At 43.1% G+C, this 24,819-nt stretch overlaps 1 protein-coding gene across 1 annotated transcript; it reads left to right on the forward strand.

Annotated features, from left to right (window-relative positions):
- The first annotated feature begins 640 nt into the window (after positions 1-640).
- On the forward strand, positions 641-23,890 carry frmpd1b (FERM and PDZ domain containing 1b). Its single transcript, XM_034544146.1, has 17 exons — positions 641-751; positions 7,073-7,223; positions 9,462-9,572; positions 10,650-10,822; positions 11,989-12,091; positions 12,632-12,677; positions 13,013-13,117; positions 13,206-13,301; positions 14,382-14,507; positions 14,608-14,727; positions 15,411-15,544; positions 16,393-16,519; positions 16,840-16,932; positions 17,178-17,360; positions 17,682-17,883; positions 18,090-19,058; positions 19,286-23,890. Exons 3-17 carry the CDS (start codon positions 9,466-9,468, stop codon positions 21,871-21,873), a joined length of 5,172 nt encoding a protein of 1,723 aa, XP_034400037.1. The 5' UTR covers positions 641-751; positions 7,073-7,223; positions 9,462-9,465; the 3' UTR covers positions 21,874-23,890.
- The last annotated feature ends 929 nt before the right edge of the window (positions 23,891-24,819 follow it).

Consider the following 24,819-nt stretch of genomic DNA (forward strand, 5'->3'; position numbering starts at 1 on the left):
GGCCCCCTAGAATTGAATCATTTAATTGTGTTCAGTTTCCAAATTATTACTGTCCTTTGAATGATTCGTTTTCTGTCCTGTAAAACTCTGGGGCCAGCTTTCCACTTTGCCTGGTGGGTATTCAAGTACTGATTTGGTTTGGTTTTGGAATCATTTATTGAATCAATGTGATACACATATGTTGGTGAACTGAATTAATTCCAACTGTATTTATTCCTCCAAATTTTATTTTTATATTTATGTTTATATTTATATTGTTATATTTATATTTTTATATTTTTATATTTTTATATTTTTATATTTTTATATATTTATATTTTTATATTTAATTTTTAATTTTTATTCCAACTGTATTTAATCCTCAACATTTTTATTTGTATTACTCTGTAACTCGTCGGATGAACTGACCTTGCAGAGGAGGGTGGGGGTCCTCCGGGTAGACAGCGGAGGAGGCACGGATGAGAGAGACGAGCAGAGGGAGGGGGTGGGTTATTTCTGAGCTCAGAGCTCAGGATTAGGCAGAGAGCAGTCCCAGTAAAATGACAGCATCCAGTATATAGCCACCCCCCCACCCACACACACACACACACACACACACACACACACACACACATCACCATCATCCGGCCCGGGAGGACGCCGCGGATATTTTTGAGAATCAAACATCGTTACCTTCAAATTGTTCGTATCGCTGATCTTTTTGGGGGACAACCTGCTCAGACTCTGTCTGTCTCCTCTTCAGACAAACTAGGTGAGTTTCCTCGGTATTTCCCGGTGTTATTGTCTGATGAAGGAGCGCCCGGCTGTCCACGGAGGCGCCTGCACCTTGCATCCATTCCTGCCATTTGGACAGATTTTTATTACATCGAAATGAATAATTAAACTGACGGTCGTTTTCACAACGCCTGCAGGCTACACCCATGCCCCCTTTTGAGGGATGCGGTGGATAGATTTAAATCCGATTACGATTATAAAGGTAACAAAAGACTGACCTTTTTTTTTCTTTGTTTAGCCCCTTGGTTTGACCGGCATGGCTGAGCCAGTGATCAGTTTGTGTTTGGTCAGTGCAAAGGTAGCCTACATATCGATTGTTTAAAGGGCATTCATAACGCATTTACGAGCGATAGACACGGTCAATAGCATACATAGTCTAGTTAGTTCATTCCACAATCAGGTTATTGGGAGTATACATCGCTACGATACTATACGGAATTAGAGTTAACATTGTACCATACTGAATGGCATTCATTCAACATATTCATAAACACACGTTTTATGCAGTGATAGTGGAGATCCATGCTGCAGTATGTGCAGTGAAATCACCGTCACTGGCTACAGATTGGGAATGAACGGACCATCCTGACGATCAGGGGGCTGCCAGGAGGCTGGGTAGTAAAACACGCACATTGTGAATGGGCGTAGGCGATGTGCAGCCACCGCGGGACAGTCGCCTCTCCTCCTTGTTCTGTGCTCGTATATCCGTTGGCCAGTAGCAGCCTTTTTCCTGCGCTTTTCCGTGCTGTGCCAGGCATGACAAGCGCAACACAACTAGACCGGAACAATGCGTTTTGCTGTTCTGGGGCGTTCATTTAATGCATGACGTGATTTAATATGACCGCTGGTTACGGTTCCATTTAAACACGTGTTATACCGCAGCCTTAACTGTGCATAGAGACATCACTGCGCGTTTTTTAACAGCATCATTTGCAGCTAAACACACGCACACACACACAAACACAAACACACACGCACACACGCACACACGCACACACACACACACACACACACACACACACACACACACACACACACACACACACACACACACACACACACACAGATGCACAATTAAAGAATGAATTCCATTGTGTCCCTGATGAGCAGCCTAGCTGTGGATGCTCAGTGTTTTCAGTGTTTTCCTTTCTCTCTCGGGGTCACTGAGAGTGTTTGCCGTTGGCACTGGGCTATGACTCAGGGATGTATGCTACAACATGTGATGGGAGTTGCTACTTCGAGGTCAGTCTGCCAGAGGAGAAACACGACGGGCAGAACTTGCACATCAGGGGGGCCTTGATGCCTAGCTGCATTAGCCTCGATCTGCCCCACTGACTGCTCCACTGTCCCACTTATATTGAAAACAGCCAGCCAGCCAGCCTCTCCCCCTCTCTTCCTCTTTCGTCTTGGCTTCATGTCTCCAGGGCACACTGTGTAGCTGGGCTGGTGTTTGCTGCTCCAGCCCGATCCATGGACTAACTGATCATTAGATGAGTCAATAATGGGAGCTGTTCAGAAATGGGATTCATATTGTTACAGCCACTGGCTACTGGAAGCTGTTGATCAATCAATATTGGTGTTTTTCAGTAAAGGGATTCAATTATTTCATGGGTCAGTGGTTACATTGGTGTATGTTAATTGTAGTGGATGGATGGATGTCTATATTAATGGATGGGTTGATTGATTGATGTATAGTACAGATGAATATACTAAAAATGTGTATTTTTCCTTCAAACTGTTCCAGTATTATTACTCCTACAGAGGGAAAATGAGACATGACCTCATTGATGTGACGGCTCCATGGTGATGGCACACTTGACTGGCAGTGGTGCCATAATGTAGGCCAACTCTATTTATTAACAGGTCGTGAAACATTCAGAGTATGAAAAGACTAAAAGAGTCATAAAGTCTTTCAGTAAATAATCAGCTCTACCAAATTTATGCCCCTTTATTCTGCTTTGTGACACGAAATATTAAAGTTGTACTGTGGCTGTAAGCAAGTATTATACCAATGCCTAAAGTCTTATTGTAGCTGCTGGCTCACTGGCTGCCCTCATATTACTTTTATTTAAAGATAAGCCCTTTATTGTGCAGTTTTTGGAGAGTCACTGAGTTGAAGGAAATTGGCTCAGACAGCAACAGAAGAAGAGAAGCAGACAGTTTTCCAGACTTGCACCATCTATCATCTTCGAACGTCCAAAGATCTTCCTCTCTCTTTCTGTTTCGCTGTCTGTCTCTCTCTCTCCTGAATCATCAGAACCATCAATAGACATCTGTAACACAATGCAGCACACTATTAATCTTCAAAAGACCCATTATTTAATAGTGCACTGGGGAACTCAAGCCTCGCCAGGTCGTAGATGAAAGGGGAAATGAAATGAGCGGCACACAGAGAGCCCTGTCTTCATAATGCTAATGGGTGAGCTGACAGGCTGAATGAAGTAAAGGGAGACGTGATTATGTCTGAGGACAAACAATTACCAGCAAAACACAACAAGCAGACTTAAGACTTAAACAAGCCACCAAGCTGTTGTTTGACAGTTTACCGTAATAGTGGTTTCCCCTATTATTTCTTATACCATATAAACAGCATATACATCCTAGCTTGTTTACAACATCCTTACTTACAAATACAAACAACAGTTAGAGTCTAGCCATGCTAGCTGCATGTGCCTATGCATGTAGTGGTTTTTAAGATACTTTATTGGAAAAGAAAAAGTGTTTACTTTCTGGTGGCACAGGAGGAAAAGTCGGGTTATCAATAAAGCTATTAGATGTTGTCCTCTGGGGAGCATGCATGTCAGGAGCAAATGGTGAGCACGAGTGTAATAACACATCCTCTCTATGGTGAATATGAGTGGTTCCCATCAGAATGGATGCACCTGTTCCCAAAGATCCTTCACACCTTCCAGGACGGCTCTGGTAAACAAATCTTTGCGATATGTTGCGTGTCACTTGCCACTTGATTTTTTCGAATGGTGATGTTGTTGTGGGGCACTGTGCTGTCTGATGTCTGTCTTTACCTGAGATGTATGTTGTTACTTGTCAAACCTCTTTTTTGAAAAGGATGCTAAATGCTGCTTACTGCATTTTCAGTCTAACTTGAGTTTTAAATAATTTCAGTCATGATGCATTTTGAGTTTTGTGAATCAGGAGTTCCACATCCTCTCAACTGAAAAAAATAATAAAAATGAAAGGACATCTTATAATTCCCTATCGGTGCACCCTGAGTCCCCGCATCAGCTGAGCACCTCAGGAGCCTGGTTATTTAGACTTTAAGGATAAGTCTAATAATCAAAGCTGATTGTTTAATTTGTTTAAAACATATCTTATTAGCTTCCTAGCCAACATTCACATGTATTGATTATTGTAGAAGCTGCTTGTGACCATGAAGTTGCACAATAACTGTAATAATTACAGAATATAGTCTCTGATGAGTGTAAATGTATTTGAATTGTCTCTTGTAACCCTCAAACCTTTGATGGGAATCATAATATAGATATTTTTCTCCCAGAGCCTGTTCAATAAATATTTATTGACCTTTATCTAAACTTCCCACAAGAATCAAGCCCTGAATTAAAATTACAGCATCTCATCCGTATTTAATTTGTCTGCTGTCTTCTGCAACGCAAACATGAATCTTTGGAGTATTTATTGTCGGCTTTACTTGTTGTTCCTCACATTTTCAACTACAACTTAAAAAATCCATCTTCCCTACGTAAATCTCAAGCAACGTGTGCTGCTGAGTGTTTGCTGAGCTCTGTGTCCAACTTTGTCAGCAACTGTGAGGCTGGGGTGTGTGTATATGTTTCTGTGTGTGTGTGTGTGTGTGTGTGTGTGTGTGAGAGAGTGTGTGTGTGTGTGTGAGGCATATTGAGAACAAGTTGTCAATAACAGCCAACTGTCCCTTTCTAAATAAAAGCTGTCGTTCAATCAGTGAGCACGGCTTCTGTTTACCGATTATGAAACAATCCACTCACTTATCATATTAAGCCCTGTGAGTTGTCTGTATGTGCAAGTGCATGCATGAGGTGTGTGCTTGAGTGTCTGTAACCACAAGAACAGAGTGTCCAAGTGCTGAGTCCGGTCATAGTTTATTAATGCTGAGACCTGATTGACAAGAATTTAAGTTCTTGATAAATTCATCCTGTCAGTCAGATTGTCATATCCATTAGCTCAGATTGTGTCATTTAGCGGAACAGCTGCTGTATCTGAGCCTCTTTCCTCCCACTTTGTGTACGCACTTTCAGTACGTATGCAACCTCCTCAGGCCTTGTCCAGGTTGGTTGACCTGCTGTAGCCCAGCCCAGCCCAGCAGTGCTAATTGGGCTGTTTTCTATCCAGCTGGCTGCACAGAAGCTGCCAGCTCAGTGCCACCTCTTAACCCCTGAGGAGCGATTGGAGTTTGTCTATGAACTGCATGTGTGCTCATACCAGGCGACAGGACTGAGGAACTGACTGACTGGCCGAGACAGAGAGAAGTCGTGTGAGCAAATGAGCTGAGAAGGGCGACCATTGTCTCAGAGAAATGAGACAAAGACATAGACACAGTGAGATACAGACAGCCTTCATTAACTAACAGCTTTGTACATTTATTCTCCATATACAGTACAGATTGGTGGAGGGGTGAGAAGGTAAAAAGGGGAGAGGAGGGAGAAAGAGTGAAAGGCCTGCAGATGAGCTGTGTTTGTGGGCAGCTCAGGGATTTAAGGACAGCGGAGGACAGGATTCGGGATTACTATTGATTCAGAACCAGATTAGGAGAAAACTCATCGCCAGCTCGCAGACACACAGGTTTTACTTGCATTTGAAAACACTGTCACTTCATTAGAAAGGGAACACACTCTTAATTTAAGACACCACCACACAGCATTCAAAATGTCACAATGCTACAGGTGCTGCTGTTTTATTTATTTAACCATACATCAATGTCTGTTGCCTGGCTTTATTTGCCTTCGGTTGGTGGAGAAATGCTGCATTGGTCAGATTTGTTTCCACAGACTCCTTAACGTCTCACTGTAGATACTTTTGTTCTTTCTTTTCTTATCCTGCAGCTTTACTCCCCTGTTTCTTTGCCTCTGCCCCTTTCACCCTCTTTAAAATGCTCCCCCTTCACTCCCCCTTTCAATATCCTGTCCTTTCTCTTTTTTTCTATGCCTAGACCAATTCTCTTTTCTGTATCCCTTCCCCTTTTCTCAGCCCCTCAGAGCCCCCCCCCCCCTCTCACCTCTGCAAGACCCATACTTCTTTCCTGTATGTCTCTCTTCTTCTGTGCTCCGCTCTTCTTGTTGCCTGTGTTGGCAAAGAGGTAGAAGAAGGCGGTCGGAGGCTAGCTGCATTAGCCACATGCATTATTCATGTGCCCTGCAGTCTGTGTGGGTCTAGGGCTTCTGCTGGCTTTCACTGGGACACATGGGTCTTGTGAAAGAGCTCTGTGTGTGGGACACAGGGCCTGATGGAAGAGCTGCACAGACAAGACTATCAATTCCTTGAATTCGGCTCCCTCTTGTAGATGAAAGCCCCAGGGAGTGAGAGTTTACTTCGCAGGTCAACATTTAAGTACAAAATGATGTGGTTTCCTTAGACGAGATCAAGAATGTTTATTCAGTGTCTCTTCTAATTCAACAGCCAGGCTTTTCACAACAAAGATTTTCCTGAGTGTGTTTTTCTCCCTAAACCAGAGGTTGGCTAAGGTTTCGGCCATATCTGCCCTGATGTTCATATGAAAGACTTGTCCTATTTTATCCTAAGCCAAGATCTGTCTTTGCCTGCAGCTTTTCTATTTCTACCACATCAGGATTCACAAGCTGTCCTCTTTGCTTTTAGAGTGCACCCAGTAAGAACTGTTAACTGAACTGGGCGGTATGAAATTTTAATTTAGACAACCAGACGGAGATGGAGTGTCTCATCTCTACATTGCCATGTGCTTTTGAGGCTGCGGAGGAGTAGAGAGAGGTGAGCGAGAGAGTGAGCGAGAGAGAGAGAGAGAGAGAGAGAGAGACAGAGACAGCCTTGGGGATCAGAGGAGGGGCCTCTTGGAAAACCACAACCACAGAGCTGGTTTGGACTCACATCTGCTTTGCTTGACATACTTGCGTGTTCTCTCTGAAAACATCAACAACTGGAATATAGTTCTGTTACTCGTAAAAGGGTTAAAGAATCAAGGTAGATACAGCTGGTCTGACTGAATCAGACATGATAACTTCTTCCTTCACACTCTAATTATAAAAATGTGGTTATGCATCTTGTTTATGGGTTTTGACAGGCCTCCCTGATGGTCTTGCTCCGCTCTGCACAGGTGGCCGCACCAGATTGGGATTGGCCCTGATGATCACAAAGACCCCCCTCCACCTCTTTTCAACCAATCCTGGAGGGGCAGCAGAGCTGATGTCTCAGAGGGCGAGAGGGTATTTGTGTTCTGGAGTCCTGAAGAGACAAGCCACATCACGGTGAGTCACACTCTCACAGCCTTCAATTAAAATGTGCTTCTTAAGATATGTGGACAAGATCGGAGCTCTTAAAAAGGTAGGTTTCTTAAAGACAGAATATGGGCCTAAGTCACACCTTTCTCTGCCTTTTCCAGAGGCTTACCACGTGTAATTAATGTGAAGTAGGCCTACCTTATTTTGTATAGTATTTAATTGTTAAGATGTGCATTTAAAATGTTGAACCATATACACTATCTGCTTTAGTAATGTTACAAAGGTGGGCCGTTATTGTGTGAGTGAGGATAGTAAACCCTTAGTGCTAAGGATGTGCATGTATACAAGAAATGTCTGGCTGCTGCTGCCCAGAGAGACTGTCATCGGAGATGACTACCTGACTCGGCAAGGACAGGGAGGGTGAGATAAAGAGAGAGAGGGGAGAAAATAAAAGACAGAAGAGAGAAAGAAGGAGAATGACAGCAAAACCTGTCACCTGACTCAGCACTGACTGCAGCACTACAGCACACTCATGCACATCAATACACCTGCAAGCAGGCTGCACATTCAATACAACGCAGAGAAGTCTCTATTAGCAGTCCAAATATCTGTCATGATCTATATGATGCTTCTCTCAGTGATCAAGCGTTGTGTCAATAATCACTATGTGCAGCTGTCAGCTACCTAGAATCGCTCATCCGCGTCAATCTGCCTCAATCCAGATCAGCAGGAGGTGCTAAAGTGACACCCTGACCAATGTGGGTCCGTGCATAACGAGGGCCTCTAATCCTCTTAAAGGACAGACCTACACTGCATGCTTTACTAATACGGAGGCAGGCTAGTCATCGCTGGCAGAGACAAGCTGAAATCTGTTGTAGATGCTGACTGTTTAAAGAAAAGTAAAGATAAATTAATTTACTATTCCATCTCATGAATATGACCTGAACTGCTTGCAGTCCTCTATTGATTGCAATGCAGGTGTATTATCTTCCCGTTAAGTCAGAACTCAAAGTACAATAAGGTACGTGCTTATGTGATGGCTTTACCTTCCTTCTCACACCACAAAGGCTTATCTTAAAATACCTCATACACGTGTGGCAGATTGCCAGAAAGTTGTTGTGCTTCTTGCAGATCTTCACAAAAACTTGGCTTGCAAAAGTTACCTGCATTATGTCAGAGAGCTGATCAAACTAAGCTCTCTGCAGCTGTCGGCTGAGACCAAGGTGCGGATCATTAGGTTCCACATTCATCATCATTAGCTATATTGATCATCTCTGGGCTGATGCTCTTTCGTGTCCCTGCCCAAGTTTCCCTTGCTTTGTCCTGCTTCATGGGGTGAAACAGTCCAACACAGACATGAACAGAAAATGAGGTATATCACAAGACAGCGGCAAAACAATGTCTTTTCACCATGATGACAAAAACAAACTAAACAGCTATTAATCAAATAAAACACTTTGAAAATCTGATTTCACGACACATCCCTGCCCTCAAAAATATTTGTTGCTGTTACACAAAACAAACAAGAAACAGGAACATAAATAATGTATCACCCTTCATAGAGCATATTTTCAATAAACCCTGTCAAAGAATTATCATAGGCTACACAAGCTCAAAGCCAGCGCATTGATTGGCTGACAGAAACAAAACACAGTTGAGGGGAATCGTACGTCCTTCGGTTTGGTAAGGATTCAACGCTGACCAGCTTTGCCTCCCCGGGGTTCGACTGAGCCCTCCATTCTTCATTATGTCCCGATAACCCCCCTGTTTAAAGGGCAGGCAGAGAAGAAAGCGCACAGCTGCAGATTTGTAGTGAACCTGCAGATTGAGCGTAATTACGTGGAACTCTTTGTGGATCCTGTTATTGTGTGATGGTGCAGTTGTTGAGAATCAGGTCATTAAAGCAAATGTGTGTGTGACGTGTTGTTGTTCATGTTGACTACACTCCCACCACTCCCCTCTCCTTTTCTCATTCAGCGTCTCTTGCTCTGTTCACATATCTGATTATTCATCGTATTCAAGGCCGGCTACATGCTCTGAATATAAAAACAGAGCAGACAAAATGCAAATTTAGCTGAAGCCCAATGCTGGTGCTGAATGCATAGTCCAACAAGACAGAGCTGAACAACTCAAAACAGTTTCTAACTTGTCTTCTGTCTCCAAATCATTTCATCTTCTCTCCACGTCTCTTTTCCTCTCTGTGTTCAGCTTGTTGGGATTATGTACGTACATAGCTTATATGCTTTTCTCTTTTTGTCTCTTTAGATAAATGGAGGAGAAGGAGCGATGTAGGAGCAGGTCTCCAGCTCGGAGAACCAGTCGGGTGCAGCAGGTGGTGGGAACAATAATACGACGTACCCGAGAGTCGCTCAGCAGGTACAGAATGAACAAAGTTCAGAGGTCAAGGATGAAATCCAATCCTAAATTCGGGAAATGTTTGTAAACGTAATGCATTGGAATTAACAGTACCCCCTGTGAGGTTGCTCCAACTTCACAAAATAGAGTAGGTTTTGATGGAAAAAGTAGCAGTAGAAAATGTTGGCACCACGCAGCCGGTAGTAGCAGAAAATGCCAACCCCACACAAAGCACTGCGGCAACAACAATAAAAAACCTGATATAAAGAACCAAACAATCGAGTTTGAAGAGCGGACAAAACGGCTCTATCCACTTCTCGCTCTGCTGCCAGTTTCTGTGGGAGGTGTGGGAGGTGTGGTATATATAATTTAAGATTCAAAAGAAAGTAGCTGTCCAGATGGTGTGTTTTATAGCTGAGAAAATGTCTCTCTAAAAAGAGAAAATAATAATAGCCCTAAAATCAGAAGAAAATGTAAAAAAGTAGATTTCTAAACCTTTCATGAACACTCACATATATCATCTACCCACACCCACACACTCATATGCATAACACATAGTTGAGTACATATTCAAAACCTGACTGTCCCTCTCACACACAAACACACCCCACAGTTGACCACAAATATGCCCTCTATTCCCTTGTTGTCCATGAAGCCTTTCTCGTCTCAGCCAATGAGGCAGTGCAGAGGAAGCCCAGTAAATTCCCTGTATGTCATTCTTGGGAAAAAGTCTCCACATGTCACCAGCTGGTCAGGACAGTAGGCTGAAGGAAAATATGTCACTGGTTTAAACATATACAGATACTGTGCATTCCCTGGGTGTATATACAATGATGATGTATAGCAGTTTATATGAATATGACATCCTGGCTACATGGCTAGATATTATGTAAAACCCTCAGTGAATATTGTTCTAATAGTCAGCCATTGCCTAATAAAAAAGGAAATGATTTGTAAAAAAAGAAAAAGAAAACATTTTCTGTACAAAGGGAGGAAAGTTGACAGTGTACAGCAGACATTTTTTCTCCCCCTTGACTAGCCTGAATTTATTTCTTGATGACCAGTGTTATAGAAAGTTAACCTGTTTGACCTCCTCAGAGAGCGGTTGCTCGGCGATGGGAGGTCGCAGCGCTCCAACAGTCTGTCCAATCAGAACTTCCAGGCCAAGCTGACGCTGCAGATTACCAGGGACCCGGTCCTGGACAGCAGCACTGGACATGGCTTCATTCTCACCACCAATGCACCCCTGCTGGTCAGGGACATCACCGCAGGTACATGGGCAGTGAGTTGGTGACGGTGTGTGTTTAAACTGTGCCATGTTTGCCACGCACACACACACACACTGGCCATTGTAACTTCAGGGCACAGTGCCAGAAAATCCATAGAAACAACAGAGCAACCTGCTCATTCTTTGTAAATTAAATCACTTTCCATTTAAGCAACTTTGATAGGCGAGAGAGGAAGAGAGAGAGAGAGACAGAGGGCGAGAGAGATTGATCCATTACTTTTATGTCTATCCTGTAAGATAAGCTGATAAATTGTCCTGCCCTGCCACCAGCTCTGTAATAGCTATCTGCTGCCAAGTGATAACAGAAAACAAGATTTAATAGACAGAAGATGCTAGCAGGGAGACCAGTAGGGAGGGAGTTGACACCTTTGGGTGTGAGAGGAGTCAGCGAGGACAGGCCACGTGAGGAGGTGAATGTGAGAAGAAAGTGGTTAATGAGGAAGGAGAGAAAAAGAAAGAGGAAGGGTGGGGACTTGAAAAACCACACAGATCAGGATATTGGCAGAGCTAACATGAAAGCTCAATGGTGCTTGTTTGGCAAGAGAGAGGGAATGTGTGCAAGTGTTCCCTCTGTTTGTGTGTGTGTCTGTGTGTGTGTGTGTGTGTGTGTGTGTGTGTGTGTATAAGCCCGCAAAGCAGTGTGGGATGCCGTCAGTGGGTCAAAAATCAGGGACAGACGGGGCTTTGCCAGTCAGTCAGGGTGAGTGAAAATATGTGTTTACACATACATACACCTAGTATGTTTGAGTGTCTGTGTGTGTGTGTGTGTGTGTGTGTGTGTGTGTGTGTGTGTGTGTTAGAGTAAGCTTAAACGGCTGTGCCTTAGCCTCTCTTGCCTGAAGACAAATAAGTATAAATAACTAGAGAAAGCAGAGCGGAGCCGAGCTGGATGAGACCCAGAATAACTGTAACCCCTCACATCCTGGAGAGCTCAGCTGAACACTGTTGAGTCAGCCATGTAGATTAACCATATGTGTCATTGTGTGTGAATGTGTGTGTGTGTGTGTGTGTGTGTGTATGTGTATGTGTATCTCCATTTCTTTGAACTAAAAGTGCAAGCCCATATGTGCAGCTTGTTTTTTGTTTTATGCAAGCGCTCACTCTTTTCATTGTGTGCGTGTGTGTGTGTGTGTGTGGGCCTACATGTAGGGAGTCCTGCAGATGGGATACTGTACCCAGGGGACCAGGTACTTCAGATTAATGACATAGTGCTGGAGGACCTGAGTGATGAGCAGGTGGAGAACCTCTTAAGGTAAGAATAACTGTAGATCAATCAATCAATCAATCAATCAATCTATCTATCTATCTATCTATCTATCTATCTATCTATCTATCTATCTATCTATCTATCTATCTATCTATCTATCTATCTATCTATCTATCTATCTATCTATCTATCTATAATTCTAGTATTTTTGGACAATGAGAAGTCTGTTTCGTCTCTGGGATCAGTGTCATACTACCAGTGTGTCCGGTCCATCCAGTGACTAAATGCTCGGCCATAGTTGCTTGCTGGAGTGCATTTCTGAGAGTGTGAGTGGAGGATTTGTGTGTGAGGGTGTGTGTGTGTGTGTGTAAGAGAAAGGCTTAACAAGTTAAGGGCAAAGGTCAGAGGAGAAAGTGCTTAATTGACAGCTGGAAAGAAAGATAATGATCTCTTTCGTGTGCATGTGTGTGTGTGACCATGTGTGTGTTTGTGTTTTTTGCATATGTTTCCGTGTGTGTGTGTGTGTATGTGTGTGTGTGTGTCTGTGTGTGTGTGTGTGTGTGTGTATATTGTTTCTCCACCCAGGGACTTGGAGGATTGTATCACTGTGACTATCCTGCGGCACATGACAGTAAGTACAGAGAAGACGTCAATGCCCTCCCATCAACTCAAAGACACTTTCACAAAGAGTCATAACACCATCCTTCATTACTGTAAAACACAAGCTATGGTTGTCTCCAAGCATGTGACTGTAAACCCATGTCTTCTGACAGGATTAACTGCCTTCACATTGCTTTTAGATTGTGATGTGCAAATGTAAATATCTGTGTGTCGACCATTTAATTCTGGCTGTGCGTCTCAAATGTTCTTGGTCGCAGAATGAACTGTGTCATTGCACTTGTTGAAGCTTGACAAGTGTGCGTCTCAATCCTCGCATGACGGCACTGCTGTGTCTTTGTGTTGCAGAATCCCAAGTCATCCATCATGTCGGCAGAGAAGAGAGCTCGTCTGAGGAGTAATCCAGTTAAAGTGCGCTTTGCAGAGGAGGTGGTGGTCAATGGGCACACTCAGGTCATTCTCCCCTTTCCTATTTTTTCTTCCCTAGTTTGAAATTGATTCCTGTCTAACCACGATGACATCTCTCACTTCTCTCCATTAGGGAAACTCTCTTCTCTTTCTGCCCAATGTCCTAAAAGTCTATTTAGAGAATGGACAGACCAAGGCCTTCAAGTTTGACAACAGCACCACCGTCAAGGTGTGTATTAAACATGTTTTAGTTATTGAATGTAAGAATAGAGGCAATTTCCCTAACTTATTATAAGAATGTTATATATATTCTTAAAATGGAAGATCAGAATGTGACCCTTTAAATGGCCATATAACTGCTACACTACTGGATCATCTTTGATGAGACTTGAATGGCAGATGGGTAATTGGACGATGCATATCGTTACTGGCCGGCCCAAGTGTGAGCAGCATCATTCTTGGGCGGCTGACATGCTTGTCAATACCAGTACGCCCTATGGAAGCCAATGAGAAGCAACCTCCTATTCATATTCATCATATACCAAGCTGAATAAGCTGCATGTACCTATCACACTGTAAATATAGCAATAAGCAACAATTAGACACAAAATAAAGATTTAAAGACTATATATAGATAGTTAAATTGTGTTACGTGCTGCCTACATTAGTGTCCTCGAAAGAAAGTTAATCGGGCCCCTTCAGTTTCTCATCAACATTATGATACCAAACGGTGGATCTAGTCCTAGTCCTTCTTGGAAACAAGTGGGTGTATTTTTTAATTAGGCCCACACAGAGTTATGCTGTGATTGCCCCAAAGGTGTATGGGTAGGCTTTTGCTGTTGTAGCTGTTAAACATGGTGGAATAATACAATATATAGATATTTATATATATATATATATATATATATATATATATATATATATATATATATATATATATATATATATATACGTATATAGATATCTGGAGGAGGAAGTTATGAATCATTTAAAAAAGAGAAGAGTGTGCTGTGATTCAAAACAACACTACAGAGCTGGATTTTGTGAGTAGTAGTAGATATTATCTCTAAGTCCAGTTGGGCATCATAATGAGAGAGAAGGTTGATAATTGGGTCAGTAGCTCACTCCGAGTAGGTACTGTACATAATAGTAGCACATAATTATTATTAATTAACAGGTTTTGTATTTCAGTTTGTATTTCCAGCCAAAGGGAAATTGAGAGGGGGATCAGATTTGACCATCCATAAGCAGACAGGGATGAAGCATGTTTGTCTAAGTGGGTCTGAACTGTTGTTTTTCACCATTGCAGGACATTGTGCTGACTCTGAAGGATAAACTGTCCATCCGGGCCATTGAGTACTTTGCCCTGGTGCTAGAGCAACAGTACAGCATCACCAAACTGCTGCTGCTGCACGAAGACGAGTTCATACAGAAGGTGAAACAATGGATGCACAAATCCACACACGATCATGCCGTCGCTATGGATGGCTTTTCTTATTCGCTGTAATTTACCTCTATTTTTTCATCTTCTCCAGGTGGTGCAGAAAAAAGACTCCCATGACTACAGATGTCTGTTCAGGGTGTGTTTCGTCCCGAGAGACCCCATGGACCTGCTGCAGGATGACTCCTCTACCTTTGAGTACCTATTTTTACAGGTCAGAAAAGTTCATTCTCATCTACAGTACAACATTCTCTCGGTCTCCTTTTTTGTCCATACTAGAGACTTTGTGTTGGTCAACGTCATTCAGAAGACCAATTTCTCCTTTTCTACATTTAGAAACCTGTCTAAATGTTCAATAAGAAAAAATATATATATGTTTCCGTACCCACTTGCCAAACGAAGCTGTATATCCGATATTTACGCTCGAGTGTGCTCTAAACTGGATGTAAAACATTACAAAAATAGTGCCTGGAATAAAAGTTTAGAAGATGTTTGATGTTTAACAATATAACACAGTCTATTACTGTGGCCTTGGAAATGTTTTGAGTTCCAAAGAACTCCCGTGTACAGTCAGGTATTTGTTGTTATGTAACTCAACTTTGAGACTATATTTTAATCCTGGATGAAAAGCCTCAAAGCCATTACTTACTTACTTATGTCATGTTGATTTATTGTTCTAGAGGAGTCTTTGCCTCATGCTGTATTTGTTTTTGCCACTTTGGTGTCCCAGTGTTGATTTACTTTAAAAGATGCTCACAAGCTGTTTAATTTAGCAAAGTCTGATGAAGTTCATGCGGGAATATTAAACAAGTCAATATGAAAATATGATGCTTTTCAGTTGTATGTTGGTATGTTTACTGTAATGTACAGGTGCATTTGAAATGTCCGTGTTTCCAGAGTGTTGGAGATGTGCTGCTGGAGCGTTTTGCAGTAGAGATGAAGTGTAACACTGCGCTCCGCCTAGCTGCCCTGCACATGCATGAGAGGCTAGATAGCTGTGGACAGACCAGAGCCTCTATCAAGAGTATTACGTGAGTCATATGTGTGTGTGTGCATGTCTTTTTAGAGTCGCACCAGAGGGACAGTACGGTCCTGACTCTGGCAGTCCTCATTATAGATTTCTTTATCTACGGCTTTGAGCTTGTTCTGTTACTGCATTCATAGCAATTTGTGTGGGATAAGGTTACACTCTAAATGTCTAATCTATTTCCCTATTTCCAGCGTGTCTTTTGGGGGTTTTCAACCTTTTTCTGTCTTTCTCGGTCTCTCTATTTCACACTTGAAGCTACAAATGCACAAACAAGCGCAGATCTATTTCCCAAAAGACCACCTCACTGACTCATAGATGAATATGATTGTATACGTCATTGCAGCCATAAATACTCTGTGTTTCGCAGAGGCAGGCTTTTTTCATCTCAAATTAAACTGATGATGCAGTCACGGTTACAGTTTGGTTAAAATATGGTTGCTTAGTAACACCTAGTGGCAGCTGACGATATTTTTATTGCTCAAAACTCCACAAATCTCAATGTGCTTTTTTTCATTTTTAGGAAAGACTATATTTTGTTTTATATATTTGTGTGTTTGCTGTACGGCTACCATTAGCATGTTTCTTACCTGTCCTCGAAGTCTACATTTGCTTTTACTTTGTCTTAGTTCCAGCCTCCTTCCCCATTCAAATGAAGTACCAATATTTACAAAGAAACTCAATCAAGAGATTTGTGCATGTAGTTCAGTTTCAGTTTCAAGTTTAGGAGACGTTGAGGCTACAGAGTTCTTCATTTTGGGTGTGATTTTCATTCCTGACAAGAGTTCTTCATTTTGGGTGTGATTTTCATTCCTGTGTGTGTGTGTGTGTGTGTGTGTGTGGTGATGACAGGAGGGAGTTTGGCATGGACAGCTTCATCTCTCCCACACTGCTGAGCAACATGAGGGAAAAGGACCTGAGGAAAGCCATCAGCTACCACCTCAAAAAGATCCAGTCCCTGCTAGAGCCGCGCCAGAAGGTAGATACAGACTGATAGATAGACGGTGACAGTTTAGTAGTGGCATCAGGGTACTTTTTAGTTGACACTTCCAGTATTCTTCCTGAGGTTTAAAGTGGTGGTAAAGTGTTGGGAGCAGGGTGGGAGGATGAAAAGGAATAGTAGGTCTGGGGCTGAGGTAATGTTTCTGTGGAAATATGTGGACTATATTTCTCTGTGGAAAATTGTTTTGGTCAGTGAGTCAAACATAACATCCTCCTGGTTTTCTTTTATTCTAACACCTTGCTGTCCGCCTTACTGTTCTTCCTCTCTCTTCTTCTTTGTCTCTTGCTCTGTTTTAGGTCATTTCTTCAAGTCAGGCTCGGTTGGCCTACCTCACTCAGCTGGGAGAACTCATTTCATATGGGGGACGCTCCTACACAGCTACGATGATGGTAAGAGTTAGCACCCGGATATCACCCGGTGGGTCTGTTTGTGATTAATGGACTATGTAACAACTTGATCAGAATTCAGTGTTGCATCTATATTACAGGTCAACATTCAAAAGGCTCGCAAATCCTAGATGTTGTTTTTCATATCAAAACATTTTCACCCCTCACTTTTTCATCATTATTCTACCTCCTCTTTTCTGCTCATTTGGTTTTATTATGTAACTCTAGTTGCTCTTATTCACACTCAGCTTCAGGATAGGGAGGTGTTGGTCAGCCTGCTGGTGGGAGCCAAATATGGGATGAGTCAGGTCATCAACCACAAGCTCAATATGATCTCTACACTGGTTGAGTTCAGCAGCATCAGCCGAGTGGAGCTGCTCTCTGAGTCGGACAAAGTCAGCGTACTGCGCATCTCACTGCACGACATGAAGGTAAGAAAGACATTGGCATACTCTACTCTATTATTCATAAACACGTAGGCCCCATACTCTGACACAGATTTAAAAAAATGGGTATTCACTTGCCACACCATATTCACACCAAAGCTCATGCTTGAGTAAATATAGGTCAAGCATTTCTCCTCCAATACACAAACAGTATACAGCCTAAGGGCGTGTGTGGTAGCCATATAAAGCTCATTCACTGGACTCAAGGGTGACTCTGCGTCCCCCTCCATTGCCCTTTCTCCTTTATCCTTACCCTTTGGCTTTAATCACTTTACCTAATATTCTGCATTGCCCTCCCCCTTGCAGCCATTTGCCTTACTGATGGACTCTCTGGCAGCCAAAGACTTAGGGTGTCTGCTGGGAGGCTACTGCAAACTCCTTGTGGATCCCAGTGTCAATGTCTTCCGTCTGGGGCGCCCAAAAGTGAGGGTGCACCGGATTCCTGCTGAAGAAGGTGTGTGTGGGAAGTTCGGCGTAATAGAGGGCGTGTGCTATGAATCCCTATCAAGTGAGCAAAAACTGTTTCACTTAAAATAATCACTTTCTGGCTTTGGCCATTTGATAGATATTTTTTACATCACATACTGATGTATGTCACCAGCCAGTATGGGTACTGTTAGAAAATCCAGTCACTCAATATTATTATTTTTAAAATGATATCCTGCTCTACTAATTTATTATCCTTTTGTTTCTGTATTTTTCTGGTGTTATTAGGTTATGTGTCTCGTTGCTGTAGCGACTCAGATGACTCAACAGATGAGGATGACCCAATGGATTCTCAGAATTACAAACGCCCAGACCCAGCAAGCCAGGACTGGGAAGAAAGGAGGAGAGAGGAGGAAGAGAAGAGGAGAGAGGAAGAAAGGAAAGAGAAAGAGGAGCACAAAGGCAAACAGGAAGTGAAGATCATAGTGACAACAGAAGGTATAGAAAATGAGGGCGAAGAGGAAGGAGGAGCAACAGGAATTGGTCTACGTACATTTAGTATTATGGATGAAGAAATGAACCTGGAGAGTACCTGGTACCACACTGACCCACGGGTCACCAGCAGCTTCTCCAGCTTGTCCAGTGGCTCCTTGAGTGCTGCCCTGGAAGAGAGCAGTGCCGCAGCCAAAGCCCCATCTCGTCTGGATGCACTCCGTGGATCATGCACAAGCGAGGATCTACCAGGCTTGGATGTTCACCATCCCTACCTCCTGGAGCCCAAACGCCACCAAGGGCCCTTGCGACCCACCAACCTCAATTACCGTGGCAATGACAACTCTTGCCTTTGCTTTTCTGAGCTCTCCAAGGATGATTTCCTCCCTAGCCCTCCTGAGGCTACTAGTGATGATGACGATGACGACGATGAGGAAGAAGAGCAAGGAGTGGCGGGACTCAGACGCATTTCTAAGATACCTAGTTCAAGAGATTTGAGAATGATTGACAGCATACCCTTTCAAAGATCACCCATTAAAAGAAAGAAAAAGGTCCCTCCCAAAGTCCCAGTGAGGACTAGTTCAATACCTGTGGACAAAGAAGGACAAGCTGAGCAGCGCCTCTCCAAGGATGAAGAGGGTCTATTTCTAACACCTTCACCAAATCCCAAACCAGCTCTTTTGGTTAAAGAGACTGCCTCAGAGTCTGAAGATGAGTTTTTTGATGCACAGGAGAGATTTACTCCTCCAGTTCCGGATTTATCAGGTTTGTTTACAAGCACATTTATTATGACTTTGCAGACAATTTGTCCGTACCACGTTTAAGTAAAGGTCCTCATCTATGGTGATATGTGTGTTTTTTCTATGTGATGGTAACGTGTGACAACACTGAGACACTAATGCGATTAAAAGAAGTGAGGGGAAGATTTGTATAAATCCACTGATTCCTTTCTCTTTCTGTCTTTTCCCTTTTGATTTGTTTCTCTCTCACAGACACTGAGCTGGCTGACCGACGGAATGCTAATCCGTTAAGTGGAGGCTGGATTGGTCCTTCAGCTGTCTTGGGGAAAGAGCCATCCTCCCCCCTTGCCAATAAAGCTAATTCCTCTAAAATCAAAAGAGAAGTGGAGACACTTAAAGGCCCTACAAATAAACTTACCAACCAACAGGCCAGTTTACCAGAGCCATCTCAGAAACCTCAAGTTAAGGTAAAACCGCTATTGGCACCTAAGCCCCAACTGCCTCCCAAACCTAAGATCATTCCCCCCAAATCCCCCAAGCATGGAAGATCATATGCCCACTGCAATGGGGATGCCTCTGGACGTCTTTCCTCTGAACTTCTGGAAATGGAGCCAGACACCATGGAGTTCAAGTCTGTCACATCTGGGGCAGGTGGACTGCCTCTCTCATCACCCCTGATCAGAGCAGTGCGGTGCAGCAAGCAACCACTACCCATTACAACCCCACAAACTGAGGAAAAGACAAAGAAGCAAGAAAACAGCCCAAAAAAGAATAAAGATCTGACGCATGAGAATGGAGCACATGTTGTTTCCAATGACAAATCATACATTCTTGATAAACAGGAAACTCCTAGAATTGAGGAAAAAATAAATGGGACTGCTCTACCCACAAGAAAACCACCAAACCTACTCCCTATCCCTCGCTCTGATTCAGGAACAAAGTTAGCCATTCCCCCTCCAGTAGCACCCAAACCCACTTCTCCTACCAATTTCCACCCCTTATCACTACCTGCTAGCTCTCCTGTCTCCCCAACGGATCCAAGCAAAGGGATCTTCAAGGATAGCGTCAGTACGCCAAATGGAATCCACCCTTGGAGCAGCCGCAATGGCAGCGTCCAGTCAGGATCCAGGAGGGTCTCTCTGAGTCATGAAAGCCTGTCGCCCAAAAATGCAGATGCTCCTCTCACCCTTACCACCTCCCTCACTTCAACCAACTCCAAAGGTGTTGGGGGCCTTGAAAGCAGAGAGCCTGGAAAATCTGGATCAGGATCAGACCTGAGGACCAGCTCCTCCAGCCTGGGAGGTAGACTGCCAGCTTCTGCCCTGAGAGGGAAGATCCAGTCTCTGCCTTGGTACATGACCCGTTCTCAGGAGATTTTGGGAACTCTGGACTATCCCTCCACTAGCTCCATCAATGGAGACACATCTGGATTTGGCTCTGGCTTGTCTGTAGCCAGCGGTCTATCAGACTTTAACAAAACCCCTGTTAAGGAAAAAGAGACTGTGAGCTCAAAATCAGGAGGGAAAGAGAACATTTTAGAGGATGGAGCTGAGGTTGTCATAGCCACCATCAAGGAGGCCCAGGAAGTGACCTCACACATAAAAAAGGCCAATGGGACAAACGGCTCCCACACTAATCTGAGTTTTAAAGAGAATAGTGCACACCGTGGCAGTGTTTCATCCGAGCAGCCTCAGTCACGGTCCCATTCAGCAGTGGGGTTAGGAGGTGTGTCCAGCATGCAAATTGGGGGTGACTCACCAACCTCCTCAATCGCTGACACTACTCCTCCACAAGAGCATCGGGAGGCATGTGGCTGCCGCACCGTTTACGCCAACTGTTTCAGTGGAGACACTGAGGATGGCATAAGCTTTGATGAGGAGCTCACCATTTATGAGTTCTCACGTCGCACACGCCCCAAACCTGCTCGACCTGCACCTGTCTCTTCTCCTACAACACCTTCTCCAAAGCCCAATATTCTGTCACTGCTGAGGGACAATCCCCGTCCACTCTCCACTTTCTCCACTGCATCCTCTGAACTCAGTCCTGTAGTTTCACGTCCGGTTTCCCCCACAAACTCATTTGGTGGTCCTCTTCGTACACTTAGCAACAAGAATTATGGTGGGCTTAAGGGAGGTTTTGCCTCCCTACGTCAAGATATTGATCAACTTTTGCTGGTCTTAGAAAGGGGATCACTTGAGCAAACGCAACAACAATCATGTCAAGACACAAAGCAGGATATTAAAAGTATAAAAGTGGGGCCTGACCTAAATCATAATGGAACTGAAGGCAATACTACCCGAGTACCGGATGCAAATTGTACTGGGACAAGCATGGCCGCCATGACAGAGGCCGAAAGAAGTCTTCTCCAGGCAGAGGCTCGACGATTGGCATCTGGGTGTCAGCGGGCCACACGTGTAGGCTGGGCTCCTGATGAAGCCCTACGCTCTTTATCTAACAGCTTCAGTGCCCTGGTTCAGTTGTCTGCTGCCTGCCTGCGAACAAATCCATGCCCTGGTTGTGAAATCTGCCATAATGTGAGTCTGGTCCACGGGGATGAGGACGATGACAGCCAGGAGGCCATGGACAAGCTGAAGGAGATAGTGGGCCTGTATCAAGAGTTTGTTGGGGCTGTTGAGACAGCTGGAACTGGTGCCGGGGTTGGGGGTAAAAGTGTGGGCCTCACTGGGTCTGGACAGGGTCAGGGGGAGAGTGAAGGAGTCAGGCTTCTAGCCAAACGCTGCACTGTGCTCATCTCGTCCGTTTTCGCACTCACACAGCTCTTTCGGACACGCACACCAGACACCGCAGACATGCCTGGTCATGTACCTCTCAACTTTTGATCTGTGAACTTTACCCACTAATAACCCACTGACTCTAGAGGCGAGACAAGAGGAAACAGAACGGAGCCATCTGGTGTGTACCCCCTGTGTTCTTGTAGTGCCATGCACACCACTGCACACAAACTTTAACCCACATTACATTTACCCACATGGAAAAAAATACACCAACCAAAACCCTAAATGAAGAGAGAAACTTCATTGCTTGGCCTCTTGGTGGACGCATATGAACTATGCATTTGTACATATGAATTTTATAATTATCTTATAATTCTCTTATTTTATGATACAATATGTGTATGTATGTAAGGATGGATTACCCATGTATGTATTTATGTATTTATTTTTACAATATTTGCACCATTGTCTTTGATGTGCAGGTCTCTGGTGGGGAAAAAAAACTATGGATGTCACTGGAATTTTTTATTTTTCCTTCTCTTTGAGACAGTATTATGTTATCTATTGCTGCTTTAACAATTCTCAACTCCACAAGGTGTAATCTGTAAATTGTCATTTTTCAAGTTTGGTATAAAAGTACGTTTTACTGACAAAATACAGAAAAGATACTTTATCACACTTACAAAATACAGTTATTAACTGATTTGTTTTATATGTGCACCTTTTTAAGGATTTAGTTTTTCAAAATTACAGTCACATAAAAATGGGGAACAAACTTATACCATTACAAGGCAGGGAGAGCACTTTCGACTGTTACAGATTGCACCTTTTTATGAGACACATACCCTTGTGTAAAATGTTTTTTCTACCCTTTCCCTAATCCTGACTGCCTCTAAGTGAATGCCTCTTGGAAATACTCCCATTACCCACAAGCATATGCAGTAATAGAACATTAATCTAGTTTTCATCCAAAGTACATTACATATATATTTTCTGGGAATGCGTGGATGAGGCCCAGGAAGCAAAACAGGGGATCTTATTTATGTACTAGGCACAAGGGTGACTGTTAAACGATGACCACAAGTAGCAAAGATCCAAAGTATTGAAACACTGAGCCACAACTGTTCCCCACCATGGTTTTTCTCTTTGGGCCCACCACCTTATTAATATCATACTGACTGACAGATGGACTGACTGCTGCTGTGTGCTGGGGTCAGAACTGTAGATATACATTTATATCATTGTGTCCTATTCTGTCTCGACCTTAGTTTATGGCTATGCAAACATAAACTCCTCGTGCCCCACATACTGTATCCTTGTTTTGGTGCTAACATTAAAAACAACAATAGCTGCATTATGTTTGTTTGAATATAATGGCTGCTTTGTTTGGAATGTTGGCTTTTGTTTTGTTTTGGGAAAAACTTACTGCATTATGAATTGCAACATTGTGCAAAGTTGTGAGAAGTCATTAGCATTTGTCAATATGAAGACTCTTGTCTATACTGACGTCTGTGAATTGTCAGTAAAGGGGTTACAATGCTCAATTAGTTTGCGGAGCTAAACAGCTCGTCTATGTCACATGATGCCGACTCATTTGATGAGCCATCCGCTTTGGAGGATTTACTTGAGCCACCTATGACAACAAGAGGGTGATTACTTGTTTATACAAATATGATGAGGAGATAGATTAGCCAAAATCAAGACTGCTTAAGTGTTCAGAGACAACTGGTGAGGAGTTAGGTAGTATATTTAATCTTCCAACTAGATGACAGAGAATGTTGTCATGGTGGCTATGCTTAAAAAATAAGAAAGCAGGTCTCTTGTGTGAGATTTCAGAGCTTCCAATTCCTATGGAGGTCCGGTAGCAGGGTCCATCATGGCACTAACATCAAGACATGCTGTATGTCTCAGGAGCATCTCTAGTAGTTCATCAAGCAGGCTCAAACAGTGAAGAGTGCCTGTGTCACCTACGTGTTTCATTTTTTGTAAAGTAAAACTGTATCAACTGCATTTCATTTTCAAAGAGGACATTGTGTTTCTACATGAGCAGTCACTTTTCCGTACACACGTACAATGAAGTCGATGTACCAAGAAATGTATTGTTTGGTAATAAATTACACATTGACCTTAATGTTGGATGTCTTGGCGTTTGGTTTCGTCTATAGGCCAGTTATCAACAAATGTAATAGATTTATGTATAATGCCTAAGTATGGAGTCTAAGAATCTGGTCAGAAGACATTAAATGTACCATTCTGGCATTAAACCAAAGGCTGAATAATGAACAACAGCAGATAGAATGAAGTTATACCGTGACAATCTAAACAGCTCTCTATTTATACCACCGCTGCACTACTAATACTGTTAATGAGGACTGCTGTGGGATTTATATCCAGTATTTAGTTTATCTATGCATGTAGCACTGGGGCCATCTTTCTCTTTCGGTGCCAAGAATGTATCTAAATTATTCAGATACAGCTGAGTTAGAGAGTAACATCTCCCCTCCCATTATTAACTATTGCTAAATGAATGATGAATCTAAAATGTCTAATCTAAGATAATAGTCAGACAGATATTTGTTAAGGTGAAAGGAAACAGTGAGAGGCTTTGTAACCACAGTAGCTCAACCCTCCCTGATCCAAATCCACGTCAGATTGCCCTTAATCTGATCATTATCTGCTGTCTGACTTCTTGACACAGTAATCTAGAAAGTCGCACACGTAAAAAAACAACCCATAATCTGACCGTGTCGGGCTGCTGTGAGAGACATTTCACAGTAAACAGCAGATAGTGGTGTTTACCTACAGTCTACTTGAGGGTTTGCACCATCCCTCATTGTGATCCAGTGTTAGGTCTGTTCACCTTGAACACAATGCATCTGAGTAACAGTGATGATGTGATGATTACGGTGCTTATATGGTAAATGGACTTGTCTAGTCCTTGGACCAAAATGTATGGGTGCCTCCATTGCATAAGCAACACATAATCTGTCATATCTTTTTGGGGAATGAGGCTCATTCTTTGAGAAAACATGGTAGTCGACACATGTATCC

Source organism: Cyclopterus lumpus, chromosome 10, assembly GCF_009769545.1.
Source record: "Cyclopterus lumpus isolate fCycLum1 chromosome 10, fCycLum1.pri, whole genome shotgun sequence".
Taxonomy (NCBI): Eukaryota; Metazoa; Chordata; class Actinopteri; order Perciformes; family Cyclopteridae; genus Cyclopterus; species Cyclopterus lumpus.

What these genes read in the sequence shown, in the direction of transcription:
- frmpd1b (XM_034544146.1), top strand. Translation starts at nt 9,466, where the DNA reads ATGGAGGAGAAGGAGCGATGTAGGAGCAGGTCTCCAGCTCGGAGAACC. An exon ending in ACCCGAGAGTCGCTCAGCAG is followed by an intron (nt 9,573 to 10,649) that starts GTACAGAATGAA and finishes TGACCTCCTCAG; the next exon opens with AGAGCGGTTGCTCGGCGATG. An exon ending in CTATCCTGCGGCACATGACA is followed by an intron (nt 12,678 to 13,012) that starts GTAAGTACAGAG and finishes TTTGTGTTGCAG; the next exon opens with AATCCCAAGTCATCCATCAT.